At 31.9% G+C, this 24,035-nt stretch overlaps 1 protein-coding gene across 14 annotated transcripts in view; it reads left to right on the forward strand.

The window, feature by feature from the left end:
• The window catches only part of LOC123707121 (ras GTPase-activating protein raskol), a 113,170-nt gene that overhangs the window by 80,562 nt on the left and 8,573 nt on the right, over positions 1-24,035 (forward strand). For 13 of the 14 annotated variants that reach the window (XM_045656922.1, XM_045656919.1, XM_045656918.1 and 10 more), the window contains 5 exons: positions 19,772-20,000; positions 22,204-22,273; positions 22,684-22,811; positions 23,033-23,176; positions 23,619-23,764. In XM_045656922.1, coding sequence (XP_045512878.1) covers positions 19,772-20,000; positions 22,204-22,273; positions 22,684-22,811; positions 23,033-23,176; positions 23,619-23,764 — 717 coding nt within the window. Of the gene's footprint in view, positions 1-3,861; positions 4,022-15,185; positions 16,306-19,771; positions 20,001-22,203; positions 22,274-22,683; positions 22,812-23,032; positions 23,177-23,618; positions 23,765-24,035 lie in introns of those variants that run through there. The other variant, XM_045656921.1, reaches the window with a different exon arrangement.

Consider the following 24,035-nt stretch of genomic DNA (forward strand, 5'->3'; position numbering starts at 1 on the left):
GCTGTTATATTAGATTATAACAAACCGCCCGTATCGGAAGTGTTGTGAATTCGATCGTCTCATTTTTATACCGAGAACCAATCAAAGAGGTTGTTATAGCGACCTATTAATTCAAGGACCATCCATGAGTCTATGAATGAAAGGCTGTTTTAGCACAGACAAATAATCATGGATGAATGAATGGTGTACTATATTGGCATACTAATCTAGTTCCTGTCGGCGTAATGTAGTCATTGTTAGTTGGCAGCCCCATGTTCTAAACGGCGAATGAAAAAGTATATAATAGCTTTTTCTATATCCATTTAATATTTAATCATCTATTTTTCAGCACTTGATACAGGAATATATTAAAGCAATCATTACTGAAAAAAATAGATACAAATATGATAAAATATAAATAAACTAATTAAAATAATAATCTTAAATTGTCCAATTACTTCTTGCGAAGTCGGAAATGCATTCGGCTTTTTTCTTTGTTTACATTACTCCCAAAACAGGGTTCTTTTATGGGTACAGACGTGCTAGTGTCTGACGATTCCCTGCACGTATGTGGCTCCAAATACGATAATTGTTTACGTATCACGTTTTATGTCAGTAAGTTAGATATTCGGCCCGTGTCTGCACACCTGCGCATCACCGCTTACATCCGTTTCCTGTGTTTTTCAACCCTTTGTCAAAGATCTCAAAATACGGTAATGTTTTGTCATTTGATTTGTCGACAATGTCCGATTAGCGGAACTATTGATGTGATAGCTCAAAGAATCCGACATTTTATGATTTTTCTGATAATGTATTAATTTACCACACACATAGGTTTACAAGCTGAGTAACGCCTAATTTCAAAGCCTATTTGAGTTATGCAGGAATCTTTTTCGAAATCAAAAAAGAAAAACAAAATTGTTGTTATATTTTTTATATTAGACATAAGAAAATTATATATGTAAAACACACACACTCACAAATAGCACTATTACTAATACATTTGTATGTATTTGTCGTAATTATAAGAACTGATCAAAGTCAGACAAAAAGTAATTTGTAGTTTTAAAAAAATCATGATATTGGCTAATTGTTGTTTTTACTTTATTATATTTGGTTTCTAAGCTTGTCACGGAAGCTGAGTGCCTTTGTATATTCCCCTTTGACATGAATGAAATTTGTGGAGGACCGGAAACAGTCTACGTGTTAAACTTTTAGGCAAATATTAAAACTACCTGTAAGAACGGACTAAGCTTTTTTAATGTGTTCAAATATTGAAAGTTCTTACATATGTAATCTTACTTAATTACAACGCGAGCATCATTTCATTTCAACTGTTTACATTAACATATTGGATTTTATTGGAATAGTGTTATTTTTTCGTATACAATTGCAGATATTTTAGTTAGCAAGTTATTGTGTCAAAGTCAGTTGCCGATAATAAATGACTAGGTAAACGGATTCATAACAAATAATTATGGATAGACAGCAGCTAAAAAGATTTTCCAACAGCTATGTTTCGTGGAAATCAGATAAATAAATTGTATTTAAAAAGGTCGTTATGGACTGTGCATGAAGTCATTCTCGTGAGCGTGACTTTACTGGTACAAATTATTCCATTTACAAAGATCATTTGTCTAACGCTTGTTAGCTGATGTTAATATGTCCTAGTTTATAATAATAGTGATAAAGGTTTATTTAGTTCCAAGAATATAAATAGATTTACACGCACCAAGAAAGTGATAATAATCATTAAATAAAAATATTAATATTGTAATATTTTCAATTGATTGCCTCCATCTTCCCTGAGATCTCCTAATTTTTCCTAGCACGGTGTAACTTAACAAGTAGTTCCTTTTTAGGTCAGGTGTAAATTTAGGTACTTATTGACTATTATTGATTGAGCTGCATGCAACTGTGTGTAATCATACACGGCTTTTTATCTTCACGATTAAACCTCTACCTTAAAATTACTCCATAACTGACAGATTATCTAACGATTACACTTGCGTAGAATATTAGTATATTATATCGTACTTCAGTTCGTTAACAACAGCGACGCGGCAAGACAAGTCAAACGCAGATTTTACGTAGCATATAGATACAAGATACCTTGTCAATCTTAAGGTAGATTTCACAAAAGGTAAAAATACATTATAACTGCGACAATTATCCTTCGCACACTATTATGTAAAATCAATTAGATGAAGTAATATATACAGTTACAGTAAATTCGAATGATATGTATGATCAAACTAAACCTGAAACAATACGTAAAACTATAGTTTGTGCTAAGGTTACTGCGTTCACTCTATTTACGTAAACTCATCACGTTCAAGAAAGTTTGAATGACATACAAACATATATATAAACTTATTTAAAATTCCTCAAAGACTTGCGTCTATATAATGTTTATATTTAGTTGCTTCTCTAGTCAAACATGACAGACGTGTTTCAGTATATAAATCCCTCAGAGAACAAAAAAGAGAAAATCAGATAATATCGAAGACTACCATAACAAAGGTTAATTGATTGCGAAAAATACGAAACATACCTACAACTTACAATAGAAACTTATATTAAAATCCCGTACATTGCACCCCTTCTATTTTTAAGTATGTCACAAGTTGCCACTTGCCAATAATTAATTCTACGCCGGCACCGAAATTATAAAGCCAATCATAAAATGCACCACTTTTGTTATAAACAATTAAAACAAAAACAAGAAAACCTACTTTATGATAAACGTTCAGTTTTTATCGCAAGTGAAAAGTATGCCACGGGAAGTGATAGTTACAAATGTCAATAGAACTGAAATTGCTGCGAATATTCTAAGAGCTAGTTCTAATTTACCATCTGTTAAAATCTGACGTGTTTTTCTTTTAATAAGTGCTGCAATATTTTAATTTTTATCAGAATAACCATAAATGTCATAGACTTATATAATGATGTAAGCAATATAATATCATTTCAATTTTAAAAATATGTATAATTACACTGTCTTGAATAGTTATTTATAAGTCTACAAATCTACCATAGCGCCATCTATTGTGTATTTAATAAAACTTACAATTTATATTTCATACTACTCGTCGCTAGAGGGCAATATGTTGTCAAAAACTAGAAGTTAATTTCACTAAGTAAATAAAATAAAATCGAATAATAAAGGACAAAGGAAGCATATTAATACTATTGTAATCTAAGTCAATTCTTATAAGAATAACAAAATAACTTAGGATTAAAGTAAATAGCAATTAATGTTAAATGCTCTATAAAACATAGTTTAAAAATTGATTATTATCACCGGAAACGTATTGAAATGTTAGTATTGAAAATAATCTGCTTTGACATTATTTCAATTACTAAATAAATGAAAATTCTCAAGTAAAATATAGAAAAGCGACCCCACGAAACTGGTTTACAGTGTAGTGGGTTCAAGAGCGTCGTGTTCACTTTGATTACCTATAATAAAATATGTTTTTGTAGTAAATATAATTACGTAGTTTTAATCAATACGGCACTTATCTTCTAAAAAAAATATTTAAAAAAATAATATTTATTTTAAAAAATACTACCTTGCCAAGGATTTACTTTAAAATTAAAGTATTTTCTGAAATAATAATAATAGTATTGCTTTCTAAATATAATTTTATTGGTTATTATAGTTTATAAATAGATTGATTATATTAATACAAATTGCATGATTAAATTATTTTATGTTTTGACTAATGTGTGAAGAGTATTTTATCGAAGTGCAACGAATATAGCCGACTTTTACCGACATTTTTAAATATGGCGGCGAAGTGCGCTTGGCGGTTGGCCCCTTACTGCTTGTCAACAAAGTTATTCACGCCAGCTATGCGGGCGCGCGCGTGAGATATTAAATATAATATTACGTATCTTATATAATAATTCGTTTAATGTTAAAAATAAGTGTAGTGAAAGTGAATTTTGTGCAAATGAATATAATTTTTGTGTATAGTGAAAAATTGGATTTACTTTAGAAGACAAACAAATAAAACAAAACTTGGGAATATTTTCGGTTTGCCTATCCTATTATTATAATTATTTATTTACTAGCGCAAAGAGTTATACAGAAAAATACACAATAAATAATCATTAAATTTTAATTAAGATTTTGGCCCTTTTAATAATGTTTTTGTTTCTATCGCTCTCCAGTGTTGTATTTTAAACTGTTATTTTGTGTAAATTTTACGAATCAATAAGATTTAGCAGATAGGCTTGCATTACAATTAATAATCTAATTCTAATTTGAATCCACCTATTGGAAAATTGCAAACCAAGATTTTTTCAATGTTATAGGTATTTAGCCTATAGGCTGGCTTAAGTTTCAAAGAAACGAACCGTATTACGATGTATATAATTTCTATTAATACTCAATAATATAAATTTATGTAGTTGCGTCTTGTAAATACAACCAATACACCCACGCTGACTTTCTAAATATTGAATGTTCGTAAGAGTAAGTTCACATGAGTCATTGAATCGTCCCATGAGGTCTGGGTCACATTCCTTAACTAAACCGGACTCTAGCTGTGCGACGTACCTACCCTTCCTTTTTTACGTGACAACTCTCCGTTCAAGAATGATTCAAACTTCGATCATGTTCGCTCAAGTTTCTGGCTTGATAGTTTTTGGAAAGCTTAAATTTAGTTTTAGAATTCTAGCACATTTTTTATATATTTCCTAAATATATCTCGTCATAAAATGAAATTTAAGAACAATAATCATTCAATATTAAAAATTCTTTCAGCCATAATTTAAAAGTATTTGATTTGATTTATTTTATGCATTTTGGCCGGAGCTCCTGGGTTTGATTTCTGGAGCCGCTAATGGATTTAACTGAGGGCAGCTGAAATATAAAATAGTCAGTAATTTCTGCTTCACTTTCACGCAACGTCCCCATACATACACACATGACATCACGATTTGAAAATATAGTTTATAAGAGTAACTGAAAACTATTAGTTGCAACACTTAACATAACAACGGATACACGAAGCTGGACTAAATTTAATCTTAGCATTTATAAGGGCCTGTAGCAACAAAAGAATAAAATCAGGCTTCATTTATAATCATCATCATCTTAAGTCAATAAATTTTTAAACACTTCTCTACGTGATACACACTATAAAAGGGCTCTAGTTATTGTTATGGGTTTCAGTACACGTAGCATATTTATCGCATGGTTTATGCAAACTTTAGTTAGTATAGGGTATTTTAAACCCTTCATATTATTGATCGATAATAATTATTCACATTTACATGCGGTCATGCTTTCGCCTGTCTTTCAACTTCCGGACCCTATGTTTTTTGTTTCCCATCTGTTGCGTTACTGGTTGGCAGGTGCCTTTTATAAAGCAGGTGTTATTTTCAAATCTATTAAATTACTCTTACACAAAAGCTTGATTTTGACAAGCACACATGGTGAATGTCATAAAAGTGGATGAAGCGAGAGAGGTATGTCAGGACAGTAGCAAGTGGAGACCCGTGGTATCTGCCTACCCGTTCGGGAAAAAGGCGTGATAATATAAATAAACTTTCTTATTAGTTATAAACGTGACGATCATCCGTAATTAATGTATTCCAACAATACATATATATTCAGATACATAACCTTGTTAGCTAGAGAGTAATCTCTGCTGACTGGAAAGAGACAAAATAAGTAGTTATATTTATTTCGAGCGTTCGTATGCTCTACAAATAAAACTATGTTAAATTTATACAGGATATGTATAAAAGATAATTCGTAACAAATCCTTTGTTATTATAAATTGGCCTGGCAGTTTTCCTGTTTATGTAGATAAGTATGTTCTCAGAAAATACTATAATTTATGTGAAATTTCCTGCATTTACCAATAATCACCAAGACTGGTGACTCGAAATTGGTCACCCAAATTAAGTTGTATGTAGTTCAATAAATATGTGATTTTTGTTATTTAGTTTATAATTTCCGTCATACATTTTAACACTGTCAAAAATCTTTCAAAAGAAACAGATACATGAATACTTTGTGGTTTCCTAAAGGATTTCTCACGATTGATTTCTTCCAATAATTTATTTGTAAATCCCACTTTTTACTGTTCCTTTTATTTTGTAAATTTTATCTTTTCTACGTTCTATTTATTTACCTTCAGTAGACAAGCCTTAAGGTTGGGAAATGTGCGTTCGTGCATTCAAAATGTAAACTATTGCCCATTGTCTCTGTTTTATGCCTCATTTGATGGGATTGCTTTGTAAACTCTCCTTCTCTTTTAGTCGATTATTTCGCAGGCTTTGATAACACTCTTGAAAAATTTTCGCCTCTCTATAAAAACATAATAGTTATGGGTGATTTCAATACCTGCTTAATCAAAGACGACTGCCGATCGAAAAAGTTGCTCTCCATCACCGAATCTTATAATCTTCATAACCTGCCACTTAATGCCACACACAAAGTCCCAGGCTCCACTCCTTCCTTATTGGACCTTATATTTACCTCTTCTCCTGACCTAGTTACCAACCATGGCCAACTTCCTGCTGTTGCTTTTTCTCATCACGACCTCATTTATTTGTCTCTCAATCTTAAACCTCCTAAACTAAAACCCACCGTAGTCCTTAGGCGTAATTTTGCTGCGATCGACACCGAGCGTCTGCTTATAGATGCGGCCAGAATTGACTTTAGCACGATTTACGAGTGTCCCACCCTCAATGGTAAAGTTGATTTACTAAATGCCTCCATCACTAATCTTTATGATATACATGCTCCTTTGAGGCCCGTTAAACTCAAGCATTTACCTGCTCCTTGGCTCAACGATGAAATCAAATCTTTGATTAAACAAAAAAACCGTGCTAAGGCCAAGATGAGAACAGCCAAAACGGATAAGGAACATGTATTTTACAAAACCTTGCGCAACCGTTGCAACACGCGTTGTCGCGATGCGCAGAGACGACACATTCACGACTCAGTGTCTAATGGGGATCCCTCAAAAATATGGAAATTTTTAAAATCTCTGGGTATCGGTAAGCCACCACGTACTGCCATGACTCCCGATATCGACGTAAACAGCCTAAACGCCCATTTTACCTCTCACTCCACTTCAAGTAATATCGATCTGGACTTAACACTTGAGTATATATCATCTCTCCCTCGTCCTAGTTTTCCATCTTTCTCTTTCGATGAATTCTCTAGTCAGAAAGTTGAATCGAGTATTTCTTCTATTCATTCCAACGCTGTTGGTTCTGACCTGATTAGTCGTGCTATGATCATACCTATTCTCTCTCTTATACTTCCTGTAATCACACATATTTTTAATTTTTCCATTTCTATAGGTGAATTTCCTTCTTGCTGGAAGGATGGACTTATCATCCCTATCCCCAAAAAGGCTAATCCTAGTACTTTTTCTGATTTTCGACCCATCTCGATTCTGCCATTTCTATCCAAGGTACTTGAACGCCTCATACATGAGCAATTAAATAATTTCCTAAACAAAAATTCCATACTGAATCCACTTCAGTCTGGGTTTCGACCTGGACATAGCACTACTACTGCTCTGGTCAGAGTAGCCGATGATATTCGCGAAGGCATGGACCACAAACAACTCACAATTCTCACACTGCTAGATTTCAGCAACGCTTTTAATACTATTAATTTTAAAATTCTAATGGGGTTGCTTAGATCTATTAATATTTCTTCTCATGCTGTTAACTGGTTCTCTAACTATCTTAATGGGCGCCGCCAGTGTATTAAGACAAGCGATTGCATATCTCAGTGGAGTTTGATTGAATCTGGCGTTCCGCAAGGTGGCGTACTTTCTCCTCTTCTTTTTGCTATATATATTAACTCCTTAACTTTCCGACTTTCAACTAATTTTCATTTATACGCTGACGATCTTCAAATCTACGTACAATCAAGTCTCGATGATCTCCCGCAAGCCATACAATCTACCAACAATGAGCTGGCAAAGATAGTTGACTGGAGTAAAAAATTTGGTCTTCTAATCAATCCCAAAAAGAGTAAGGTATTAATTATTGGCAGCCCCTATTTCACGACGAGAATTGATTGGGCCAGGATATCCCCTATCCATATCGATGGTGTAATTTTAAATTTTAGCCGTACAGTAAAAAATTTGGGGGTTTTATTTGATCAAAATTTATCCTGGGAGCAGCATGTTAAAGAAGTTAGCCGAAAATTATACGGTGCCTCCAGTATCCTTCGACGTCTTAGTAATTTTCTTCCCTTTAGTACCAAAACCTCACTGGCGCAATCTCTCCTCCTGCCTTTACTGGACTACGCCGATTCCTGCTCCTCCGATCTTAACGAGGAATTGCTAAATAGACTGGATCGTCTCCAAAATTTCTGTATCAGATTTATATTCGGTCTAAGAAAGTACGATCATATCTCTGCGTTCCGTAAGCGGCTAGGCTGGTTGCCAATTCGTCAGCGACGCGATGCTCATGTTCTTCATCTCCTATATTCCATCCTGTTCAACCCTAAAACTCCTTCCTATCTCAAAAATGATTTCAATTTTTTGGGAGCCCATAACTATAGCTTACGCTCTTCCGAAAACTATACCCTTGAAATCCCATCTCATAACTCCTCCTTTCTTGGCGATTCCTTTAAGGTCTCCGCAGTTAGGCTATGGAATTCACTTCCCGTCCCTATTCGCTTAGCTCCTTCTTTATCTTCCTGTCCACATCGTATCCCGAACTTTCTTACTAACTACTAACTGACGTGAGACTTATCTTAAATTATCGTGATTTATGTGTCTTTTTACTCTTTAATGTATCTTTAATATTTTATTCCTGTTTAGTTTTGTTTAATAACTGTGTATTACATGTATTTTGCACTACTTGCCTATCTTATTTAATACATTTATTTTTTTCTTTACTCACAGTGGTTGCCTGGAAGAGATCGCTCGTAAGCGATAAGGCCGCCAGTTGCCCTCCTTTTGATTTAATTATGTTAATTTTTATTTTTATTTTGTAGTGTAACGAAGTGTAAATAAATAAATAAAAATAAATAATGATTTGGAAACTGAGACACGCGTTGAACTTCTCCTTAGATACAATCTATGTAGAAGAAGAGTACAGTAGAAATAGCATAAATTGGATAAGAATATTTCTTACATTATGGAAACTTATGGTTACTTCAAGGTTAAAATAAAAATAATCTTTTGCGATCACATAATTTGTGATCGATAGGAAAGCAAACAATATTGTGTTGTTGGTTAGTTAATTTGTTAAGTTTTTAATAATTTTTAAAATATCTTCAGGAGTAAATAAAATGTTAAAATTTTAGAGGTTAGAGTTGAGTAACTTAATAACGATTTGACCCCTGGTCATATTTCAGAGGAAACAGGGTTATCTAAATGTCAGCTAATAAAATATGCTCTTCCTATTAATGTTGTGCGATATATTATCAGCCTGAGGTATGTTAAGTTCAATTTATCATTGCGTATAAATAAATATTATAGACATCCTAACATGTAATACATTTTTGTAATGATACATCATTATTGTTTTGATATAATTAAATGTACAATCTTTATTCACAAACATGTTTAAAACTAAATGAAACGTACATTAATAAATAATAATAAATGTATGGACTTTGCCTTTTTATAGGGACTGCTATATTGGTAAAACCTTTAACACTGAATATCTGTGTGTATATTATTATTGACAAGTAGTTAATATGTTGGTAAATGTTTAAAAGAATAATAAAGATTTTTAGGTATGTAATTAACCAATATCATTTCTCAAACATGACCGATAAAGCGTATCTAACGTTACACATAGTAGAATAATGAAGGGTTTAGATGCGAAACCTAAACCTAACTCGTATTAAGGGATTTCATTAACGGATCAAACAAGCATCATATAACAATATATCAGAAATAAATTTGTTAAATGGCGCTATATCACTTTCAAATGACACGGGTGAGACAAGGAACAACGATTCAATAGATATTTATGAGACTTTGATACCTGTTACCTTACCTAACAAAATTTATCAAAATCAATGACGAAACAGAACTATTTAATCCTACTAGAGGTGCATAATCATGCAACAATCATACTCTTTGTGATCGTGACCTTTGGTTGGTGAACGGTGGTTATCTAGGTCTTGTGTAATATTCGTCACGATCATGATAATATAACACTAATATTAGTTACTCATAAATGCCCGTTGTAAGATGTAATTAACGTATATTTAGTAATAATGGCGTATATTTAGGACATTTTCGGCACTCTTAAGTGTATGATTTACAAACACTATGAATACAAACAAATCATCAATGAATATTAAGTAGTTAGTATTTTCTATATATATATCTGTAAGTAGGGCTGTCTGGATACTTAAGAGGATAGTTTCAATAATTTCTAAATAAGCTTGTGTTGACTAGCCTTCAACTTATAATTTGTCTTATACTACAGCCTCCGAATGCAATCGTCCGGTTGGCATTCCTACAACTAACACAATCAACAAAGTTGAAGTAAATGTAAGAATTGAAATGGAACCATAATTTTTTAAACTTGTAATTATTGATGTTTAAGTAAATATCGTCTTTACCTACAGTTACAAAAATTCTCTAGAGTTTTAATTTTTTTTAAGAATTAATTCGCTGACACTACAGCGCTTACAAAAACATACGTTCGTTTCATTTCTGGACTTGTTGCTTTTCATGCTCAAAAATGGTTGTTGATTGTTATCTATAGTTTCCATTTACGTTGTTTTATATCAGCGGATCTTTTATGCGTGTAGAGCATATTACATATAACTACATAGCACCGCACGTGCAGTTACATAATTTTAGAACTTGTTCTCATTTTAAGTAACGAAGGGCTTTTACCGTGACCCTTTCTAACCTATATCGCGAAGACTGATGACATGCATCTCTTGTGAGGGTCGTTGCAATATTGTATTACGAAGAAGCCCCGTTATGCGTTTAATAATCCCTGCTAATTTTACTTTCGCCTTGCAACTCAATAATGAAAGGTAATCTGTCTTTTTAAAGCCCAAACATCTTATAAGAAAACTTTAAAGCCTCAACGATTTACCAGATTTCTTAATAAGTTTTGGTTTTGTTACCATCTGCATTTTGTATCAACTGCCTAAAATAACAAATTATTACTTATTGCTTTAATATCGTTCTTAGACTATATGATTATAGAGAAAAGTTATAAAAAACTTGAACTTTCGAAGTCAATCATGGTATTCTTAACGGGATAGCGATCGGTTTTTGCTTCGTTAGTATGTCCTACTTAAATCAAACCTTGTACTTAAGACCAGTTTCCCAAGTTCATTATATGTAGTTATATTTTTTTTATCAAAGATGTATCAAAATCAAAGCGATCCTCTTTGTGAACGTTGATTATTGATATTTATATCAATATGGGTGTATAGTTTACTCTGCATATTGTTTAGAATTGCTATTATTTTTTCCTAAAATGAAATGTATATATATATATATATATATATATACATACATTTATTCAATTCTTGCGTTCACATATATATATATATATATATATATATATATATATATATGTATATGCGTTCACATATATATATATATATATATATATATGTGAACGCAAGAATTAAAAAAAAAACACGCATTTCTATACCCATAGGGACGGATAATTGGGACGGCTCTTAGAATTTTGTATAAGAAGCGCATTTGACTGACTTTGAAAATCACACACGACCTATTTCATTTATATCCATTACTATATTTAAAGTATATTAAACCTAAATATTATATAAATAATAAAGTACAAAGTTCCTTGCCTTAGGTTTATGGTTTTGTAATTTGCAAGCTCTATTAAATTCACAAAGTCCCACGTGGGATGTAAAACTTGATTATAGAAGTATAGGAATTCCGCTGTTAATACTTGTTTAGAGGAAGTCATTATAAGCACTATTAATAATTCTTATACATACATATTAACATTATGGTAATCTACATTAAAGCTATAGAAAGTAGACTACAATTATCGCTGGACAAAAAAGATTATATTATATTGTACTAATTAAAACACGTAATTACAAATAAAGGTTTTCCTATGCGCACGAAATTTTTCAAAAAATTGGTTGGCTCTTCGAAGCACAAGGCGTTGTTCTAAAAAAAAGTATCGAATCAAATACGCACACTTGCCAATGCTTGCCTATGTTTAGTTTCATACCCTCTGAGTGTCTGCAAGTTGATGTAACTCGAAAGTACAGTCTCCTGTAAAATGTGCTCCATTTAAGAAAGTTTTCTAATAAAACGTAATTGTAGCGTCATAACCTTACACAGCAGTTACACAGTTGAGGAAATCTAAGGAACATTTTGAATTTTGAGATTAAAACTGCCATGGCGCAGCACTTGCTTTGTGGAGATTCCGACACGTGTGTTTGCCGTAAGTTGCACAGAAGCCTTTTTTAGGTCTTTTGCTTAGTCTCGTGGTAGGGGCAAGTTTCCCATACCACATAATTTTTTACCACAATATTTGCCGATACCAATTTTTTGTAATAAGAAATACATTTGTATGATATAATTTCAAAACATACAAATAGTTCCATGATTCATTACTGAATAGACAGATGCTATTATCTTACCACTCGTTAGTGGTTGGTTTCGTTACTTTTAGTATAAAGTTGCCTTTATATTTTAAGCTATAAGCTTAAATAAAATTATAGCATTTTTCCAAAATATTATTTATATTAAATGAGTGCAATCGTGCATTATTAATTATTATTAATTGAGTTAATTAAAACATACAGGTTTCCTTTTATATACAAAAGAAGGAACCTATGTTTAGTAGTTTCGTATTAAATTATAAAAAAGCTCCAATTGAATATAAACCAAATGGTTTATTAGTACTTAAAAGTATACAGAAGTTAAGCGTAAAAATGGTTGTGGCATTTTAATGTTCTTTGAGCATGGAATGTGGATAATTTTTTGTTGAATTATTTGCAAGGATTGCGTGTGAAAAATGTCGCTGCGGAGCACAACGTAATTTCGTTTTTATTCATATTGTACACATTCGGATTGTGCGAAAGTTGTGTGTGATTTTTTTAGTTTTCATTATAAAAATAACATACCATGACTTTGTTCTAAATCATCCTGTTAAAATCTGTAGCTATAAGGAAGTACGTATATATTTTGTATTCTTAACTACTTCTAATAGTACCATACGGCCTCCGAGTTCTACTTTCAAACGAGAAATCAAATGGCTTAAAGCATAAGGTTCTTTGAAAAAAAAAAATTTTTTTTTTAAAGTTTTGCGTACATTTGAATATTGTTGTGACTCAAAATTAATGAAATAAATTCTCCTCGCTTTTTACGGTACACAACATATTTATGGCCGTTATAATTAAGAGAAACTCTATAGTCACCAAATAATAAAATCTCATGGGTGTAATTCAGAGCTAAGAGCAATGTATAAAATATGCATTAAACAAAAGGGAAATAGTATATTTTATATAGAATAGTATAATTTAGCAAATTGCAGTAAGTCTCGGCAAAATTCATGTAACATTTGCTTGCCTTGAATCTTGATAGCGTATTAGTCATGCCAACTTCAACTCTAGATGCCAGGATTTTGCTGCATTTATTCAAAGGCATACAAAGAACAGGATACATATTTTAAGCCATCCATAAATATTTTGCAGAGATTGTTCGTACTAGTTGGAAGTTGTAAGGGTTGTATCTTATGGTTTTATAATACAAAACTAGCAATCATCTTAGTCAAAATTAATAGTGAAGTAATTGAAACTGTTATATATAGGAAACTTAAATTAAATCGAGGCTATGATATAATGAAAGTAAAGTTAACGATATGTTTCCAACAGAGGTTGAAAAGAATGTTGAGATTTTTTCGGAGTGAACGTATAAAGTAATAAAACGTATGAAAAGCTTTGAAACCTGTATGGCAAAATAACGCACAATACTATAAACAGGATAGTTTAGTCGTAGTGTTCATAAAATGTATTGATTGTACAAAGTAATTCTTGGGCCGAACATGTGTCTATCTTGTTTTATGTTTTCACATAGCAGACCGGTTAATAGCGTTCGTTCCGCAAGCTTTATTTGCTCGCCTGTACTCATAACACGATCTCATTCTATATCACGACATCCGGGGCTTGTTTTATACGTTTTGTTTGTCTTAAATTTTCACTGGATCAGGCTTTTATTACAAGAATTTAATCGACGGCTCGTTGTTTTAAATAACTTTTTATAAACTGTATAAAAAGTGAGTAATCTACACTTTAACAATATTTTTCAAAATAGAAATGGAGTGAATACAAGCAAAGGAATTGAGATTACTTTTTATATCATATATTAATTTCATCTAACTGAAATATTCTATTTTAAAAAACATTCGATATCTATTTGTTAGCATTTTTATGATCGCGCCATTCTGTGAATATACCGATTATAACATGCCACATTTCATTTCCATTACCTTGCTTTTTAATTAAAGTAAACATGAGAATTTACTAGTTTGAAATTTAATTAACAAATACCATGTTCTAAGACTAATTGCGTACGCAATATTCTCGTTACTGTTCCTAAATATATTTGCACGACACTTGCTCCCAGCTGTGGCACATGTGTAGAAACATTTTAACCTACTTCATTATAACCATCTCAACCGCCTCCGTTTGATTGTTTATAAACAGCTTTATTTCTTTACTATAAAGGATTAATAATATTAGATTTTACGAAACTACAATTTACTTGAGTGTGAAAGAAACCATAAACTTTTGATTTTTTCATATCATTATGACATAAAAACGAAAATATAGCTCTGCAGCGATCACAAACACATTTCTCCTTATACCCTATATTAATAGTTATTGAAACAGGTGATTTGAGTGTGGCATATCTTTTTTAATAATTAGGAACATCGTCTAATCTTATTACCATCACAATACCCTTTCTGAAGCCGATTATTATGAGAGTGGTGGTAAAGTACAATGACTTGGCCTCCTTTGCCCGTTGAGTACTTGATTGGTTACCGCTGCATAATCTTATCGCTCCGTGATAATGTGAAATTATTCATAGTTGTTGTTTAACATCGATCGATAGAACTTGTGAATAAACTTTCGTGAAAATATTTCACATGGTTAGTGCAAACTGATTTACTAGCGCTTTTTAATTAGAAACATGATATCATACCTAAATATTCCTATGTTTTGTTTTCTTTAATAGAATGAGAGCGATGAAATAATAGTAACAATGTTTCAAATTTATAAAAGTGCAATGTCTGTGTGGAACAAACGTTAATGTGCCAAGAATTCTACGTTAAACACAAACTGCTATAAAGTGGCATGTTTCGGTTATCCAGTAATGACCAGTATGAGTTCAACACCAAAGTCGTCCCCCGCCTGTAGTGAGCAGGGTCATCGTAAATCAATTTTCTATGTGCCATTGTTTGAGAGTTTCGAAAATTACCTGCCTCTAAGCCCAGAAGAAAAAGAATCATTAATAACTGGGCAAAGATTGGACGTACCCGTGAAACCAAAACGTAAATATGCATCAGACCGTGCAAAACTACAGATTACAAACCATGATTCATCCTTGACCGAAAGCGAAAGCGATGTTAGTTTGTTTAGCCCACGGCGGTATCGACCTTTATCGTCAACTAGTTCAAATGAAGCGCTACCTAGAGTAGGTCAGCGCGATCTCACGAGCCCTAGACTAGTATCTGAAAATAAAATAAATAATTCGAAACCACGACTCCGAAGTTCCACTTCATGTGAGGCACGCTACGATAGAGTTTATCACCCAACATCCTCCAATAGGCTCAACAACTCTATCGTTAATTTACCATACAAGTTACAGCCGCCAACAAATGTAAGAAATTCTAATTTGTCGTTAATAGCAGATTCTCCTAGATTTCAAACCTCAAGTAGTGAAAAATCGAAAACGTTACCACAGAATTTGAACACACCATCACCAATACGAGGAAGCAGTAGCTCTACATCAATATTTAAGAACCCTAAAATAACTGTAACACCTGAGAGCCCCAACAAAAGTGTCGGAAAGATTTCTGGATTGAATTTTATTCGAAGATCCAGAAGCACTAAGCTAACTAGAAGTAATTCGCTATTAAGGAGCCTAACTGCTAAAAATGTTGAGGAAGGCTTGGAGACCACTACTGTTATTACTGACCTACGAGATAATTATGACGACTTCATAGATGCTCATGGTGGTGAAAAAGAAGTTATTGGTGCTCTAATAAAGAAGAATGATGAGCAAGTTGCCAATAGTCCTTTGAGTATTAGAAGAGCCTATCTAGATGTAGATGATGAAGTAGCAGTACATTCAGGTAAGATTATGAATGTAATTTTTACGTGACGTCGGTAAACGCAATAAGCATATGATATTGAATATACAATTTAAATAAATAACATTAATTATACTGTAACACTTTGTAAATTATGTATATGATTTGGTTATTTTAGAGAATTTGAAATTAAAACAGTATGTATATAATACCGTTATATAATTAATTTGTATTCAGCAGGCTTTTAGGAACTCCTTTCCAAGTTATCGTTCACTCAAGTGTATTATGAACTAAATTTACATTATTGAAAGTTACCTTTGAGAAAGTGGTCTGGATATCCCTATATATAATAATCCTTACCCTATTCTCGTTCACAGTAGTAGTACTTCCTTACTTAAATTAGTAGATACTTATACTAAGTACTTTAGTATTTAATTACTTCGTAGAATTAGTAACCAAACCATTAAACCTTTTATTAACCTGAATTCTCCTATAAATTAATCCTAATACTATATAATATAGTAATTTAAAATACACACCTTATGTTGTTGGTGCAGAACTTTATTTGTAAATAATTCAGGACAAAGGAAATTTATAAAATCTACTTTATGTAATTTAATCATTTATAAACTCTGTGAGATAATAAAAGTCATTTGACATATTTATGGTACGTTTATTGGTCTAAAATAATGAATGAATTTATTTCTTGGATGTCTACAAAGAATTTAAAACCAATATTGTATGGTTTGTTTGGTTCTACGTAGTCCAGACTTGCAGTAATTATGGAGTGACTCACTTGCCAAACTAACGTCGAAGCTTATTGGTCACTCACCTCAAGGGTGAAACTTAAGGTTCATTTCATCATTCATTGACCAAATGAGTTTCCTAACCGTTTTGTATTTATCATTAATCGATCTGTTAAATGTAATGAAATAAACGAGGAAATTAATGTTATAGCTGAATTTAACCGCTTCTCTGTTACTCGATTTATTCAAGACATATTTCAGGTCATATTTTGGTCTGATTTTAAAACACATAATATTTAAACTTGAATCAACAACAGGTATTTTTTACGATTTATTTAAAAAGCTAGATGTGATGTTTTGGACGTGGACTAAACCCGCGTAATCCTGAGTATAGCCAGTTACGACAAAAAAAATATATATATATAATTCATTATAAAGAAATTGAAGTGGTTGGCCTTGGTTACAAATGAATAGTTTTGTAAAGAGACACCGAAGGCTGATCATCTGCTGGCCTATAAAGAAATGAGTCAGAGCCTCACTGGTGCCACCAGGGACTCTACTCAACATATTATATAAGATTAAAATTCGCGGTAGTTCTACAAATTAATGTTACAATCGTAGAATACCAGATTTTCGGTTGATAATGGTCATGGAGCTCTAGGCAACTTTTGGGTAGATGAATATGAAGCTAATAGTTATGCTCTACGTGGTAATTCCTACAGTAAGACGTTTACAATAAATTGAATACGGTCAAAATAAGTATTTCTGTTTTTTTTTTAATTCCAACGATTCCTTGAATTAAGCTCTATCAAGCATCTTTCCGCCCACTTTCTTTTTGTATTCACTCATCTGAACGCAAATCTTTAGAAAAACTATAATTACTCGCTAAGAACCAAACCTTACCGTAGTTCCTTTGAAATGGTATGCTTCAAAATTTTAAAATCCCATTAATTATAATGTTCTTGACGACCGTCTACTTTTTATTAGATATAGTCTTTAGACTATTTTCCGGCAAAATTTGTTTAATTTTCATGAAATGTTATAAAAATTAGATTTTATAGAAATAGCTACAAAATTCATTATAGACACTTCATTATCTACACATACAAATTAGTTTTGTATTTAATTTATTTGCTGCATTTATTTTATTAGTTTTTTAAATTACTGCAAATTAACTAAACATTTTGTATGCAAAATTATCGCTACTAGAATAATGTTCCCTTATATGTTGGAAAGTAAGTTGTTAGTAGATTTATGAAGATATTATTGTATATGTATATGCTATAAGACATCGATGCAATAACGGTAATGGCTTGCAAACATGTGCTTGTTCACATCGTGGTCGTTGACTTGTTATTCCAATTATGTTGAAGCATTTTTATAATCTAATATATGGGTTTATAAACATTTATTAGCCTGGCCTAGTTTAAAGCCTTGTGTTCTTCTAAATGTTGTCCGTAGGAGTATAGAACTTCTTGATTAAATGTGAATGAGCGGACCTTACTGTTTCTGTTTAATTTATTCTTTACCATAAAACAATAGAAATAACAAGCTTGTTGTAGCGGTCACGGGCGTCGTGCGCGCAACATCCTGCGGAAACCATGCGCTTGTATCGCTGCGTCGGCAATGTTTTGATTACATAGCTTTCGTAATACGATACTATAAGTGTATTGTACATATGATACGAAAAAATACATAATTCTCTTATGCAAACTTCAGTTGGGCGTGGTTTAAAACGATTAGAACAAAACCATACAATTCGGTTACCGCATTTCAATCTTATTATTATAAATGTTATACGTTATTCATATTATAACAGCAAAAATATTTTATTACGTTTGATAAAAGTGAGAGAGAGATTAGTGAGTAAAAAACCTATGCATCAAGTATGTAGGTATATTGTGTATATACGGAAGGTGTTTTGGGATTAAATTTCTGACGTGATTCATTATCTTATTTGATAATATCAATTAAATGACTCATATCAGTAAGATTGTGTTAAGGAAACGACGTAATTAGCAGACCGCGAAATTTACTGCTATTTATTATAAAAAAATATTTAAAATATTGTCGTAGTGATAGAATTTCGTGTGTACCAACCTTAATATATAAATTTATTGCATGATTGCTATATTCAATGCCACTTGAATCAAGCGTCTTTGTAAATCTGTTTCAATTGTGTTAAATATGCGGTTCTTCCTTCATTCGCTCTCCTGTTTAGGTAAGAAACGTCTTGTGTAAATATTGAATGAAGCTTATTTATTTAGCTGCTTATTATATGTATGTGTTTTAATTACGACGGTTTCGTTTGTGAAATTCCCTACATTTGTAATTCAATTATTAGATTGGTAGGAGAAACTTTCATTTCTTTCTTACGAAGACCACGGTGATACATTTGATATTCTGGTGAACTGAATGTCTACATAACATTATGTGCAGTTTTTATCGGCATTTAAAACTTTTTTTAAGGTATAATAAGTAGCTGCTAAATTTCAAAGTCAAAGTAATCCATATTCAGTCAAACTTTACAGCACTTTTCATTTGAATTGTTTTGGTCAGAACGGGTTTGAAAAGCCGATTCTACTACGGCACGGCAGTATTTAATTTTATTAATATCAAAATTTGAAGAAAGAAATGTATTTCTTTTTACGTAAAATCGTATATATAAAGAAAATAAAAAGTCATAAAAAGAACTTTAAACCACGTGACAAAACAAAGACATAAGGTTCCCTTAAATTAATATTTTACTTCTTTGTTCACAGATACATCGTATGAAAAAGCATGTCGACGTGGATCAGCTCCGAGTACGCCGATCCCCGGTGGACAAACGCAGCACAGTCCATCGCGGCTAGCTTCGTTCTTCTTCTCAAAGCGATCTTTTCGAAGTAACCCCCTCAAGCGAACCAAATCAGCAATTAAGTTAGAGCCGCCAAAGGACAGGGTGTCGGCAGTGCCGACTCACCCAGCTACACATGCCTTACGGACATCAAGGTAAACAAATATTTACATACATTCAAATATGACGTATTAAGAATTAAATAAAATAAAAAAAAAATCGTGGTTAAAAGCGTATAGTTAAGAGTTAGGTAATCATTTCAAGTTAGTTAAGAAGTGAAAATCCCACATATGAAATAACAATAATGAATGTTCTCTACGCCTACTTACACATCTCCACAGCTCCACTCTTCAGCAGTTCTTGTGTCAAATGTCAAGAGTGTTTGTTTCAGAACTGTATTGATTGTGTTAAATAGAGTCATTACAAAACTCTTTTTACCCTCTTCAACCTATAATCACACCTATGTTTATTTGGTACTTATTTCATTAATTAGGTTTAAAAAACATGATAAGTGATAATAAATTGTGTAATAACTAATTTCAAATTTCTGATAAGATATTTTAGTTTAAGTCAAATTTAATTTTTATGTTTTCTATAGGTATATAAGGTTGATTTTCACATAAGCTAAAAATTATTTTGCTGTTCATTTAAAATAATAACAATTTATTTATATGTAACTGATTACATAATTGTTTGTTTAAAATATAATTGCGACTGCTTCGATTCATGGTAATTCTCAGTGTTTAGTGAGCAATTTTATTCAAATCACAAATGTATGCATGCGAATATAATTATCTAACATTGTTTCCCCTTTGGATACCTCTGTGTTGAGTTAATGTAAAACCGTTTTAGTTCGTCTAGAAAATATCTTAAAGGCTCTCTCTACTGATGGCTTCTCTGAGGATGTCTCTTGCAGGATGTTGTATTGATTTTGTCTGACATTCTTTAAATACGTGCCTTGTAGTATATTATTACTACTATAATATATGATGAATAAAACTCTAATGTGTTGCTGAAATAATTATAGATTTATTCTAAACTTAGTTTTTAAACTTAAAAGATCTTAAGATTAATAATTTACCAAAAACTAAATATACTTGAAGACAAGTGATTCATGATTAATCAATCACCTATTAATTATAGAAATAACATTTAGAGTTTGCTATTTCATTAAAGTCTTTTATAAAATTGACTATGAATCAAATTCCCAATGAAAATCCGAAAATATTCTACAAAAATTTCTTCCTTGTGAAAATTCAAGTGTTTTAAATTCAATAAAACGGCGGTTTTATTAAATTGTGTCAAACAAGAAATACAATTATTTTTAACACATATTAAGTTGGAATTTGACGAAAGCTTTCTTATAATTGCACAAGTGGGTACCTACCTAACAAAACAATAGCATGATAGATACGTCGTGGTAAAAGTTTTATAATATACTTTATGCCTTGATATGATTTTTGTAGGAAGTCCTCAAATAACTTGATGCATGAAACCTCGTACAAACTTAGTTTAACACTGATATATAATTATTTAAGTTGAAACATTTGTGATTTAAAAAAATCGGGATATGAAAGTCTACTTTTAAAACTAATCCAACATTCATGGAATTAATGTAGTATTTACATGAACAATACAATAGTAATTAGAGTGTGTCGTGACAGCACCATATTATTAGGTGTCGTAACTTCATTAAGGTGTGTTGCCACGCCTCGTTACGCTATTCATTAAGACTTTTATTACCTACTATTACACTAAACCTACTGACTGTCCAATAGTTTGTACTGATAGAGTGCTACGTACCTAAATGCCATAAGGTAAGATATAGAAACAGGGCTAAATAAGAAGCTAAGATAAGCTGTCATTTGTCATTGGATTTTGATAGGTGGGAGAGCCGTATATGTATGTTACTATTATATATATACATATATATATGTACTTAGTTTTTTCGTTACAACAAAACCATCAAACAGTTGAACAACACCAATTTTGTACTCCTTCATAATTTTCTGTGAAATATAAATTATATCGCGCTGTTGTAAATCGAGTCAGAACTATTTTCGGTAAAACGTTGTTGAATGCATGGTCAAACAAAGTCTCTTACAATAAATATCCTAAGTACTAAAATAAATGAGCGAAGTTTTTTTCACCACACGTATTAAGTAGGATTATATATTATGGAAATATTCTGTAATATCTGGGGACGAAAGTAACAATGATGTAATGTGACTCAAGATAATCTTTATACAAGTAGTGTAGGGGGATTTTGAAACAAATTCAAGTACTAACATCACAGGAAATGCAGTTAATTAGGAATTAAACAACATTAAAATATAAAAGAACATTTTGCGGTTTCAGATCGCATGAGAGTTTGTTATCAGCACATTCCCCCGCAGTTTCTACGATGGATTTGGGACCTCCAAATCAGGTAAATTTTATGTTTTTTTTTAATATGTTTTTGCAAAATATATTGTCTATCTGTCTGCTGGTATACCCAGCAGCTAACATATTAAGTTTAACTTTTCAAATAACAAGGAAAATTGTTATAATACTTGGCATTATAAATGTTTGTATTGTAATTATTAGCTTACTCTGCAAGCTCTTCTTCCTACTGAGATTGGTTGAATTTACAGGTTTAAATCTTTTGTTCGTTTAGTATACTTACTTCTATTAATACATAACGTTTAACTAGAAACCGTTAAACCGCACCACAATACAGCTAAGATTAAACTAAGGCTTTTACCTCTAGCCAGTTTTTATAACAAAACATATTTCTATTATAATGAATATGCATATTTGTAATTTCTTGCATTGTTAACAATAATTTAAATATTACAGGTTGAAATTCGGGCACTACACTCATCGGTATTGGGACGACCACATTGTTTCGCGTTGAGTGCGGAGAATCGCGCGCCACGATACTTCGCTTGTGCCTCACGAAAGGAAAGAGATAGATGGATATATAGGTATTTTTTTCTTTTAAAATGTTTAGAGAAGTAGCAGAACTTAAAACGAAATACATTGTCAGCTCGGAGTTAACATATAGCTAATTCGATTATGTTAATGTTAATATAAAAACACTCAATTACGTAAAAGGTTCAGGCATGAGGTGATTTTTTTTATAATTACCTAATGCCTTCCTTCAGTATTTTACTAGTAAGTTTTAAACGTAATGGAAATGTTTCAGTTTACGACAAGCAGCTCGTCCAGACGAGATCCGGACGAGGCGGTGTGAAAGAACAGTGAAATTGTGGCTGTTAGAGGCCAAAGCCATCCCACCTAAGAAGCGGTACTATTGTGAAATTTTACTGGATGATACTTTATACGCAAGGTTTGTAAAATTTAATCGAAAATTGTATTTTAAAGAGTGGTTAAAAAGGAAATATTTATTTTATTCATTTATAACATGTTTAAGTATATATACAAATGAAATGAGATTTTATTGTTCAAATTAATCTATTATTTAAGTTGATGTAACTGTATCAAAATTTATTGTAGTCTAACAAATATTACAAATGTTTATTGATACTTTTCACAAGGTCATATCACACTATCAGGTATCTTGATTGTGTATTTATCAAAATGATATATATATATATATTTACAACATTACACACTGATTTTGGTCCTACTGATAGAATTTGAAAGAGGCATATATCTTCCATAGTGGTTCAAAATATTCAAAAGCATTTCTAAGACTGTTATAATCTTATAAAGTTGATGACAGAGGTGTCTTGGTAGTTAAGTTCTAACATTACCTTTCTTAATTTCAGGTCTTCCTCAAAATTAAAATCAGAACTGTGTTTTTGGGGTGAAGTGTACGAGTTTAGCGCGCTACCAGCCGTACGGGCGATACACGTCAACGTATACCGTGAACCCGAGCGGCGCGCACGCAAACGGGACAAACATGCACTTGTTGGTGGGTATATATTTAATTTACCAAATACTTTTAGGTATTAACTTACTTATATAAATAATCGTGAATTAAACTGACATTTGGTCTCATTATTAAGACATAAATATATGTAAGTTAGTCGCACGAACTGCCATACCATTCTTCACAGTGTTAGAGTTGGAGTGTTGTCTACTGGTAATAAAAAAATAAAGGACTTTAGTATAACTTATTGAAGTTTACTTCAAGCAACCTAACTTTACTTCAAAATCCAAATGAATAAAACCTTAATTATCCA

The sequence above is a fragment of the Pieris brassicae genome, chromosome 3 (assembly GCF_905147105.1).
Source record: "Pieris brassicae chromosome 3, ilPieBrab1.1, whole genome shotgun sequence".
NCBI lineage: Eukaryota > Metazoa > Arthropoda > Insecta > Lepidoptera > Pieridae > Pieris > Pieris brassicae.